General features: G+C 41.9%; 1 protein-coding gene across 3 annotated transcripts in view; it reads left to right on the top strand.

Annotated features, from left to right (window-relative positions):
* The first annotated feature begins 1,940 nt into the window (after positions 1-1,940).
* SH3PXD2A (SH3 and PX domains 2A) overlaps positions 1,941-12,332 on the top strand; it is a 185,318-nt gene continuing 174,926 nt past the window's right edge. For all 3 annotated transcript variants that reach the window (XM_075257489.1, XM_075257490.1, XM_075257487.1), the window contains exon 1: positions 1,941-2,321. In XM_075257489.1, the coding sequence (XP_075113590.1) occupies positions 2,232-2,321 (90 nt within the window). In that variant the 5' untranslated portion in view covers positions 1,941-2,231. The remainder of the gene's footprint in view (positions 2,322-12,332) is intronic.

Raw genomic sequence — 12,332 nt, 5'->3', positions numbered from 1 at the left:
TTAAAGCTCATTCAAATGAATGGGTTTTAAAGCTAACCGCCGGCAAACTGTCCCCTGTCCAGTTTCTCTTGGTTTTACAACGGAAACCCCGGGGCGGACAGCGGCAGTAGTGTGAACCCAGCCTTAAATGCATTATTGTATGTAAATGAATTCTTTCGCAGCACTGGGGGCGGGCCCAATGCTGACAGAGAACTCTCCAGCACCACCTCCACCGTCTTCTGAAACGAGGTCTTCACCGCGTCTTTTTCCGGTGGCAGCTTCTAACTTCTAGGCCTCGGGCCTAGGGCAAAGCTGACTGTGCATTCTCGCGACCACAAGAAAAATGGCCACTTACATAGTATTGTAAGCGGCCATTTTCTCGTGGCTGGCGGGCATGCGCAGTTGGCTTGCCCGAGGCCTAGAAGTTAGAAGCCGCGGTGAAGACTTTGTTCCAGAAGAAGATGGAGGCAGCGCTGGAGAGTTCTCTGGCAGTATTGGGGATGCCCCTAGTGCTGTTTGAGCTCTGGGGCCCACCCCCAGTGCTGCGAAAGAACTCCTTTACATAACAAGGAAAACCGGGATTTTAGGCGAACGGCGGCGCAGAGAAGACAACGAAAGGTAGGCGATGAATAGCCTTTTTTAAGGCTATTCTGATGTGTTAGGGAGAAAAAAAGTGATTGAATTATAGAATCCCTTTATGCAATTGCACCAAAGCCTGCATGCATTTTTTTCCCCAATGCAGTTGGATGCAGTTTAACTGCACTGTGTGAATGAACCCTTAGCACTGCAGCCCGCACAACAGTTAAACTTTCACTGACCAATAGTTGATGGCATATCTTACCAATGCTATGTGAAGACCCCTAAATATTGTGTAAAATGTTTCAATATTGCTTAAATACAAGGTGTAATGGTTGTGGTTGATATATAAATTGTCTATAAACATACTTGCAAACTGCAATCTATATCCAGGACTAGGAAAAGTGTTCACCACACACCTTTATTCAGGGGTGGACATACCATTGGTGCAACAGCTGCACACAGGGTTAATCCGGACTGTATATGAACTGGATTTCCCAGTCCAAACCCAGTTAAGAACCTGGACTCCTTGCAGGATTGTGATCTGTTAGGAGTCTCTGATTCCTTGCGGCTATACTGTCCTGTACTTTATACAGTGAGAAGTCAGAGACTTCCAGCAGCATCAGCAAGGAGTCCTGTCCCCTGACTAGGGTGAGATACTGAATTCTGGTCAATAAGGTTTGTATTATTTGCATGGGGCCTTAGGGCATGTACTGTGGGGAGATATTGGAAAACAAGGGGCCCATAACTGTTTTTCTACAGGGGCCCTCTGCTGTTTGTGTCCGCTCTTGCCTTATTGCACAAAGTCTGACATGGTACACCCACTGCATTGTAGCATAGTCAAACACACAGTTTTCTTGTGACTGGCACAATTTTATTTCATGTAAATGTGACAAATTGTTTATTAAAAATCATGACCAGAGCATAAACAGCAGTAAAATGCTAAATGTGAATAGTGGTTTCCATATGTATTCTGTTTATATCTTGCTGATGTGTTCCATAGGCCAAATTTAATATACATGTTGTACAATACTGCAATGGCTATGGCTTATATCAGGGAATTGTTACTTATGCCTGAAAGGCTCCATAGATGGAGTTTCCCTCCAATTTTCCTTCCCATTACTGTACATACTGCATCATTGTATCTCTATCATGTGCTCCTTTGCTTTTATGACTACATGTTAATCCTTTCTGCAATGTATTTGTTACCTTGTAGGACTAGGAAGATGAATTGATCCATTAGAAATCATAATGCTATTACATAGGCAATGAGTGCTGCTGCACAGAAGGCTCAGACTGCTCTATCCATACAGGAGGAGTGGAGGAGGGTCACACACATGAAGGGCTGGGGGCGGGGAGCAGCTTCACTGTGCAGGCAGCTCAGATCAGGAGCAGTCCTGGGAGACAAGGACAGCTGAGCATACCCTGCCTGTATACAGCACATGGCACACTGACCAGCACCCTGCCTGCAGCACCAGCACATGGCACTGTAACCAGCACCTATCCTGCAGCACCAACAACCTGGTTCTGTAACCAGCTCCAGATCCTTGCTTGTATGAGCAGCACATGGCCTCTTAAGCAAGCACAGTGTATGAGCTTCCTGTCCATGGTTCTATTTCTCAGCAGCTCCCAGCAATAATGTCATATTCCTAGAGAGCTCCAGTCTGCAGCTGTCTATGCACTCTCTATCCAACATGATGTCTTATGGAGTGGTGGATGTGTGTGTCCAGGATGTACAGAAGAGGAGGAATCCCTCCAAACATTATGTAAGTAGTGGGGTCCTCTCATGCTTTGGAATCTGAATGCTGACAGTTCTGGGGATGACTGCGATTAGAGACATGTAGTGTGTATGGCCACATTTACAAACATACATATATACATTGTGTACAGAAACCTAACATTGTATACAGTTCATATCAACATTGGTTGAATTGATGCAGCCTTACCATGTGTTGTGTAAACACCACACAGCACTGTGTTGTATAGGTATGCCGCAGTGTTTTATGTATTGCAGGTTGTGTTATCTTGTGTACTTCTATTATATTATCATGTGTGATGACACTTGCATTTTGCAAATATTGAAATCCTGTTTGTGCATTGCGAGATTGTCCATGACGCCATAACAATTGGATGTGATCTGCTGACCTATAGATATCTGCATTTGAAATGTCTCAGATCCTCTAAAAACTTCATAGTGACCCTGGTATTCCTGAAGACAGAATGGAAGTCTGAAGAACTGATGTCACACGAATGATGACCTCACGTTGATGACATCATATTGTTACAATTCATTGTTTTGATTACATAAACAAGGAATACGGGATTTTTACATCCATTTTTTGAGGGTCTGTGTGGACCAGTCTGGTGATGGCTTTAATACACAATTTTTACAATCTGAGAGCAGACTGGTATCTACAACTGAGAATATGATTATGTATATATAAAATCAGTGTATAGGGATACAAACAGCTGCATCCAGTCCTGTGGTCACTAAGATCAGCTGTCAGGGACCAGTGTATGTATATCACAGCCATGTGACACTCAGCCTGTCCTGCCCTCCTTCCTAAAAGTGGATTTGCCCCTTAATTGTATTTAGCACCTCTGGATAGAAGTTACTGGGATCCCCAGGGAGTTGCCCTGAGGATGTGACAATTGATATAAATGGCTACAATAGAAAGGTGCCTCCTGGTGATCCTGTTTGTAACCTTTGCAGCTGCTCTACATACATCAGCCATGAAGTCTGTGACAGTCCACTGCTGGAGGCTACAAACCAAGGAGTTATATCTCCTTCCACATATACTTTCCTGGTGCCAGATCATTGTTATATCTCTGAATGGGATTTATTGTACCCACACGGGTATATGTATTCAAGTCACATCCTGGCATGCAACCGTACACCAAATGTCCCATTTCCTAAGTCACAAATATAATGTAGAGAGGAAGACAGGCATGGCTGTTTAAGGCTGCATGCATATTGTTGGCTATGACTACAAAGCAGAATAACTGAGCTCTGTCCAACACTGCCTTATTATGTCCGATAATGAAAGACTGTACACACAAGCCTGTAAGATGGACAAATGTACCGTCAGGATGTGTAATGGGTGGGTCTATTTCATAGGGTATTCAGTATAATGGAATGGGATTTTGTATGTTCTGACACAATACTTATTATGGCCATCTGGAACGAGCCTTACTTATATAGTTATCATGATTCAGAAAAGAAATAGTTATGTGACTAACTTAGCTCTGCTTCATCTGTAGCTTAGAATGGGTAATGTCACTGGATTTGATCTGACGTAGTCATACAGGATATGTATACAGTTCATAAGCCGATGAACGTTTCCTTGTGACTCTACACTATGATTGTACAGTAGTTGGTTTCCTACTAAGGGTGTCACCTCCTGTTTTTAAGTTTTCTTCTACTTTTTGACATCATACCTAGAGTCACTGGAAAAAAAGTGATGTATGAGCAGGTGGTTTTCTATGTAGAAACTAAAGCAGAAGAATTTGTAGTCGTCCCTCAGATTCCAGCTTCCATTTGTCCAGTGCAGGTCAGGACATGAATGGAAACTAAATATATAACTGCTGCCCAGAATCCCATTATAATCATGGGAAATGAACTGCACTGAAATCTGTGTCAAATCCAGCACATGTGAATAGATCCTTAGTGTTTGATTTACATGAGCATTCCCATAAGTATTAATGGACTCTTATGGTCTCCTTTATAATTGCATCCCATAGTATCTGCATTATGACTGTATTTACACCCCATATGTATTACTTGGTGTCTGCATTACAGTTGCACCTCACAAGTATTGACAGACTCTTAGTATCTGTTTTACGGCTCTACCCCATATGTATTGATTGGTGTCTGCATGAGAGCTGCACCACACAAGTATTAACAGGCTCGTATCTGTTTTACGTCTGTACCCGACCTTTATTGATGGATCCTTAATGTCTGAATTATATCTACTCCCCAAACATATTGATAAACCCTTTATGTTTGCAGTATAACTGCACCCCACAAGTATTAATGGCCTCTTCGTGTCTGTTTTACCACTGCACCCCACATATATTCATGGACCTTGTTGTCTGCATTATAACTACACCCCATACATGTCTATAGACCCCTAGAGTCTCTATTACAGCTGTGGGGGAGTTCGCTTGGTAGCAACAATGGTGCGGAACCAAGCAGTCAAAGACAGGGACTCAAAATATGCAGCAAACAGGTTTATTCAGAAAAAAACAGGAAACCAAATAAAACTTCACTTAAGGCACAAAATGAGCAAGATAAAATACAGCCTTAACTTCAGGCAAAAAACTATGTGAAACAAAATCCTGCTCGTCCGAGCTCATAACAAACAGTAAAAATAAACTAATTGTACCTGTGGCTTCCTAACAGGCACATGAACAAACAAATAAGCACAGTCTCACCGGAATCAGAATAAAAGGACAAACCCAGACACCTCCTCCCTGGATCTGCCCTTGAAGTGCAAGCTCTTCAGCCTTTATGGGCCAGTAATGAGCCTCAGGACCCACACCTGGGCTGAAGCCTACTCCAGGCCCGCCCTGGACCACACATAGGTCAGAAACGTTGGGCTGATATAGCTGGACTCCAGCACTATGCCTGTCACCTTCTCACACAGCATATTTAGACCACACTTTATGTTCTGAGCCAAACTCATATCCTAATGTTTTGGGTATTATCTTATGAACTAATACAGATCCTAAGATTTGTCTGTATTATGGCTTTCATTACAGTGAATAAGTGGTGTATATTGGGTGAAAAATGGAATATAATGGCAGCACGGTGGCTCAGTAGTTAGCATTGTTGCCTAGCAGCACTGGAGTCCTAGGCCCAAATCCGTTCAAGGATAACATCTACCTGCGAACCCAAATGATGGAGAGATGAAATGTTAGTGTGAACCTTATTTATACAGTAAATATGGAGCAGGTTACCATTACCAGTGTTTATGGTTCACACGCACAGGGGTACACTAATATTAGTAAGCATACCTCATTGTATATTATGTTCTATATTCAGGTATGTTCAGAAGAACACAGATATCGGAAACCAAGCTCTTGCCTCATCATTAATATGTCATACAAGTGATTTGCTACTACAGATCTATTACTTTACTAATGTCTATTTATAACATCTGACTCAAATTAGCAGCGAGCTCAAAGGTCTTATGTGTCCGATCTATTTTCTAGCTGGTGCAATGTACACAGAGCAGCGAGTAAACATTCAGAACCAATACAAACATTACGCTTCTCCAGTGTCTTCTCCAATCATTTTTAGTTCAAAGTGGCCCCATATGGCTTGGAAAAGTTAATGTGACCTTACGTTTGAAGAGTTTTTATGCAGTTCAGCTCTGTTATTTTTATGGGTAACAAGTGCATTGATCCCAGAGCAGGCGCACCTATGTGTGATGGGACACAAGATAATCCAGCAGCAACCACCTGCTGTCATAAGAAGTCAGCGGGATGCCTGTGTAAGGCCACTGCTTGTCTGTGTCTTGTTTTGTTTTTTAATTTATTTATTTTTTCTTAATTTGAACTTTAAAAAAAAAAAAAAAAAAAAAAAAAATTAGGCAAAGGTGGTAAAATATCATAAACTTGTAAAAGACCCATTACTTGCCTGATAAGTCCTCAACTAATCCAGCACCGCCAATCTATGGCTTTCTGGATTTTACCTACTGTACAGTGCAGCAGTGACCATGACCATAACATAGGCCATGAGTCCATTATTGTCCTTAGCAGTGTATTATGGTCAGTGCTTGGCTGCAGCAGTCTTTTCAGTAGTTGGGTACAAACCAGTGAGGAGCACAAGAGCAACAGTGCTGGACCAGTAGAGGATCCAACTTATTTTCTAGAGGCCCGGTTCACATCTGCATTCAGGTTTCCGTTCCGCGAGTCCGCTTGGGGCTCTTTTCTCTCCGCACGGATTCCATTATAGTCTACTGGTCCACGGTTTTCCATAGGTAATTGCTTTTCAATGCCTATAGGTTTTCATTTGGGGCGGTCCCCAAGCGGACTTGCAAAACCCAAACGCAGATGTGAACCGGGCCGTAGCGTATTACAGCTTCTCCCAACCTCTGAATTATATGGACAGATGTAATACTCCGTGATAGACTTGTGTGAAATGTTATTGTACCTCCTTATGACTTATACAGAGGCATATGGGGTTCTGTTGGTCTCTATATGGATCTAACAGGAAAAATTCCCCTGGATGTCTCATTATGAATCTGTTCTCCCCGTCAGTATTGTTCTTAGGGAAGAATATATCCGTAATAAAGCACCATAGGGACATGCTATATACAGGCTCTGTCATATATGTTAGGCCAGAGATTGAGCAGTTAGGAAGTCTTTGCTGTAGATGTAGCTGCCTGTCTGCAAAAATGCAATGTCTTTGTATACAGGGCATGTTTTATACAAGGCTTATAAAACAGAGGAAAGTGCCTTCTATCAGACATCTATGAGTGTGTGACAAGGGTGGGCAACAGCTGCAACAGAGCTCCTTGCTAGAAGTCAGTGCAGCTGCTTCTTATATGTTTAGGCTGGAGATCTACCCAGACTAGCCAAGAAAGAAGCTAGCAAACCGATATCCTTTAATTGTATTGATGCAACTGTATTGAGTAGCTTAAACATGTCTTAAAATCTACCAGTCAGTCACTAGCAAAAAAAGAAATCCCTCTATCTAGCACAAGTGAATATAAGGAACATTGTAATATAGCTTATCAGAGAAAAATGCTGCTTTCTCCACGTATCAGCTCTATTTTTTCTGAAATGTGTGCTGAATCCTTCTTTGTCTCTCAAGACGTAGTACTACTCACTAAAGTATCAAATTCCTGCTCAAAAAAGAAGGTTGCAGAAAGTTGAGGTTGAATGAGCTAATAGTGACTTTATCTCATTGCTTTATCGACAATAGGACTATAAATTCCTCCATGATGTTTCTCAGTGAGTGACACTGGGTTCACACTAGCGTTTAGTTCTCCGTCATTTGGGTCCGCATGTGTATGGGAGACATCTTTGTAGGTAGTTTCAACCCACTAAAAGACAACTGAGAAGAGAGAGACTACAGAGAGGAAATTTGCTAAAAATGCAGGATGTAGATCATATAATGGCCAGATATATTGTTACACCTTATGTATACGCATGACGCTTATCCTGAGAAGTCATCTGAAAGGTTAGATATACTGTAACCGTCTTAACAAAGGTGTAGGTGTGGTCCTAACTTAAACATGCCTATACATCTTCAGTAGCTGTTGGCAGAACAGATACTCCACCTGATTCCCTGATGCACATGCAGGCTCGGTCTAGCCGAGTGTTTATGTATTCTCAATAGACGGAGTATTCTGCTGCCCCCGGGAGGTATAGGTAAAGATGCTAGAAGGTATATGGGAGCCTTAAGGTTGATATAGTTGTTGTCTTTTGACTGCCATGCACACTTGGTTAGCCTGTTATACACGTAAGTGGAGTCACTTATGGATAGCCTCATGCAACGTATCATTTTGGGGTATGTAATTGGTCTTTGCCATAATTCTTTACACATAATTTACTGTGAAAGCAAGAAGTCAGAGCAACCATGAATCGGAATATGACAGCACAGCAATGGTTTTCATGAATTGTCATACCAGGGAGCCTTTGCTGCATCCTCCCCACAGTGCTGATGTTCAGTAAGGGGACTTGTCTACTGCGACCACATCTAAGACAGAAACCAGACTGCTGTACTACACCGACACCAATTATATCAGTCTGCTTGTACGGGAGCCAGAAGTGTCATTTTTAGCATGGACAATTGCCTGACCGCATTGAATACCAGTGGCTGTTTTTGCAATTTATACTGTATATCTTCTGATCTATTTAGATTTTTCTGCATCTTTTTTGACTGCTCTTTTTGCACAGTGTAAACACATTTTGATAGTGTTGTGAGACCTTGAATAACGATGTACCAAGGACTCCTATGCATGGACCTTAAGCGGTCAGAATAGTGTCCCTTTAGATCTGTATTGTACAATGTTTTAGGAAACCTTTATAGAATTGTTCTATAAAAATCACATTGCCTAGTGGCGAAATCAATATCTACATTAAGTTCTCTATAGGTGTTTTTCACCATTGAGTCTATAGGGACAACTCTGGATATTTGTTGTCTCAAATTAAAAAAAAGATTTCATTTAAGGCGTTGCTCTGCAACACAGCTTTACTGAAATAGGGGTTATATGAAATTTGTCACCTCGTTTATGCACCATTATGTTTATCCCTGTAATTATTGAGGACCATACTATGGGTGAAGGGGAGGGGTCAAAATCCCATAAGCAACTCTATATTTAGTATATATCTGCAAAGTTGTCTATGAGTGTATTGGGATGAACGGTGTGATCAGGGCTGTAGGTTATAGTTATAATACACTTAGGGTAAGTTCACAAGGGTTTTTTTGGTCCGGAACCTCTGTTCCGGATTAGGCCCAAATGAATGGGCCTAGTCGGGAGGAGGGAGTGTCTTCAGGTGGATGTCGCAAGGCGAATCCCCCTGAAAGAATGAGCATGTCGCTTCTTTTTTTCCGGGAGCCGGAACAAACAGCTCCCGGAAAAAAAGATCTTACCAGCTCCCATTGATGTCAATGGGAGCAGTCTTCTAGGTCAGGATTTTGAGGCGGATATTTTGCGATTTTTTTTTTTTTTTTTTCTTTTTTTAATTTTTTTTTCCCCCAGTCCCACTATTCATACACTTGGATTTGATGGCTTGTGAAAAAAACCCAAAAAACATTGCGACCCCAAATAAGTGTTTGAGGAATGTATTCATTAGATAGTGCCACATTAAAGGAACTCTCCAGGAATCCATCACAGACCTTGAACATCTTGAAAGTGGTTGAGTCAGCACTCCTGTTAGGTTTGTGATTAGTTCTGGACAACCTGGGATTCCTTTGTATGTTTGGGTTATAGTCGCTGCTTATAGATCAGTGCAAGTTATGGATTTACCCTACGCAAAAATAACAAAGATGAACTGCAGGATACTGGGAAAATAATGACCTTGAAAAACCGAGTTAGTTATGGTCTTCTCTAGGGTTGCTCTTGATTCTTAATATTTTGATGATGTCTTAGCAGACAGTAGGGTGAGCTCATGGGTATTCATAGTGTAAACTATTATACTAAATACTGACTGAGCACATCAAAGGAGAAGTGGATGTACTGCTTTTATTCTATATACATTTCATAGAAGTGGCAATGGCTCATTGTATGTCTATGATTAGTGAATCATCATAGGGGAACCTATAAAGAGGAAATAAATCTTGTTCTTATCCAGCCATGAGAAGGAAGTGTCATGACTAATTTCTGTAAGTACATTCTGATGGCCCCGGGCTGGCTGGGTAGATAGTTGACAAATAGGACATTGGAATGAATGCAGTTTTTGTGCTATATGCAGTAAATAGTCATAATGAAGACCGACTTTATGGCGTCAGACAGCATAGGAAGAAGTGAAGATATTTGTTGTCTTCAAATGTCTTTTATGGTCTTGTGTCTGTGACCTTACTTAAGGCTGCGTTCACATCTGCTCTGGCATGTTCTTTGTTCTGGTCCATCGGAGGACCAGAACAATGGGCAGGCAGACTGCTAGAATAGCAGACACGTACAGAGCCTGATGGATTCCATTGACTATGCTGGTGTCCATTGTTTTAAAACCGAAATTGGCTGATGGAAAAGTTGCGCATTCAGAACTTTTTCGTCTACCAAATTCATTCGTACACTGCAATTTGATCTTAGGCCTGGTTCACATCTGCGTTCGGGTTTCTGTTCGGGGAGTCCGCTTGGGAACCCCCATAACAGAAACCTATATGCATAAAAAAAGCGGCTACCTAAACAAACCTGCAGACCCCATAAATTATAATGGGGTCTGTGTGGTTTCCGCAAGAAACATGCAGAGAGAAAAGTGCTGCTTGCAGGACTTTTCTATCTGCATGTTTAGATCAGAAACCACACGGACCCCATTACAGTCTATGAGGTCCACGGGTTTCCATATGTTACCGCTTTTATTTATTTATTTAGGTAACCGCTTTTTTTATGCATATAGTGGACCCCTGAATGGAAACCCAAACGCAGATGTGAATCCGGCCTTAGCCCATCTCTACTACTCTATTCTCCTATTGCTTGTGATTCCTATAGATGATGGACAAATGTCCTAATGTTACTGGCTAATGAGTGACGCAGTAGCTCAAGTGCAACCCATTGCCAGCTACTGATCTACATTAGATTGCCTGTGATATCTGTCGCCAGATGCTGCTGTCAGTTTCAACAATTGTTATAAGAGACAGTCTGACTGCAGGAATCACACAGATTAGATTGTAGCCCATCTGATCCTTTACTTCCTTGGTAGATAAGAGATATCATATGGTATGTCTGTCAGCCATGTACCCCATTCTTGTACTCAAGTGACAAACTGAAAAGGCATATTTTTGGAATAGGCAGGAAATCTTTTTTTTATTTTTTTTTAAATGTAGATTGTGAGCCCCACATAGAGCTCAAAATGTAAATTTTTTTCCCTATCAGTATGTCTTTGGACTATGGGATGGAAATCCACGCAAACACGGGGAGAACATACAAACTCCTTGCAGATGTTTTTTTTTGCCTGTGGCGGGATTTGAGCACGAGGACTCCAGCGCTGCAAGGCTGCAGTGCTAACCACTGAGCCACCGTGTGGCCCCAGTAAATCTTTTTTTTCCCTTTCTTTAGCTGATGGCTATCTCCTATGTATGGCGAGAGGACCTGTTACCTCTCCTGACATGTCCATTCTAGTAATTTTGGAGTATGTTTTCTGTGTTGTTCTGTTACTTCTAAACATTTATGAATACATTAGTCTGTCCTGGCACAGGCCAATATATATTGAAAAAGTCAGGTCGTTTAGGGACATACCTTTTTGACAAATAGAAGGGTAACGCCCAGTTGCCAGTTTATTTACACATTTCTTGGATAATAACAGATAAACAACATAACATAGTTCAGGAAATCTAAGATGACCAAGAATAATTTTTTTCTTGGGGAATATAAGTGTTTACTAACCCAGACGTGTCAGAAGAATCTGTGGTATATTTATTTATTTTAGGCCGGGTCTAGACAAGTGTAATGTTTGCTTTTTGTGGATTTGTATTATGACGACCATGTGCTATCCTGGATAGCACACTGACCCATTCATTTCTGTGGGCCTGTGCACATGACCGTGAATTAAATGGCTCTGTGTGAGGGCCGACAGTCTGGGCTGTGTAATATGGAACATTCATGGAGCCGCGGAAGCACGGACGGCACTGCTGGTGGCTGGCAGCTAGTACACGGTCAAGTGCAACCCGACTTAGCCCCGTCCCAACCTTGGGTTTAATGTCTCTGATTAATAGTATCATAGGGAACTATATTGTGATCATTCAGGCTGTTTAGGTCCACAGTTGGGCTAGGACTTTTGACCCTAATCAGGGCAAACAAATAAGCCTATACTACTCTCATCTGTAACTGGCCCCAAAAAACTGCCAGACTCCAATAAAGCAGCTTAAAGGGATATTCCCATAACCCTTGTTCACCAACCTTCAGGCTCTGTGCACTTCCTGGTTTTCTGGGCACATTGGTGGGCAGGGTTTCACTTGCTCTGCTATCTGATATGTTTGCAGTTAGTAATGAGGGATTGGTTGTAAATGCATTACCACAGTATGAAGCCGGTGTAGCAGAGCTGGATTTGAGTCAGCTTGCATTATATACAGAGGTACGGGACTCCCTATCTCAGTCCTTATCAGC

The sequence above is a fragment of the Leptodactylus fuscus genome, chromosome 10 (genome assembly GCF_031893055.1).
Source record: "Leptodactylus fuscus isolate aLepFus1 chromosome 10, aLepFus1.hap2, whole genome shotgun sequence".
In the NCBI taxonomy this organism is placed as follows: domain Eukaryota; kingdom Metazoa; phylum Chordata; class Amphibia; order Anura; family Leptodactylidae; genus Leptodactylus; species Leptodactylus fuscus.
This window is presented reverse-complemented; position numbering and strand designations above follow the sequence as displayed.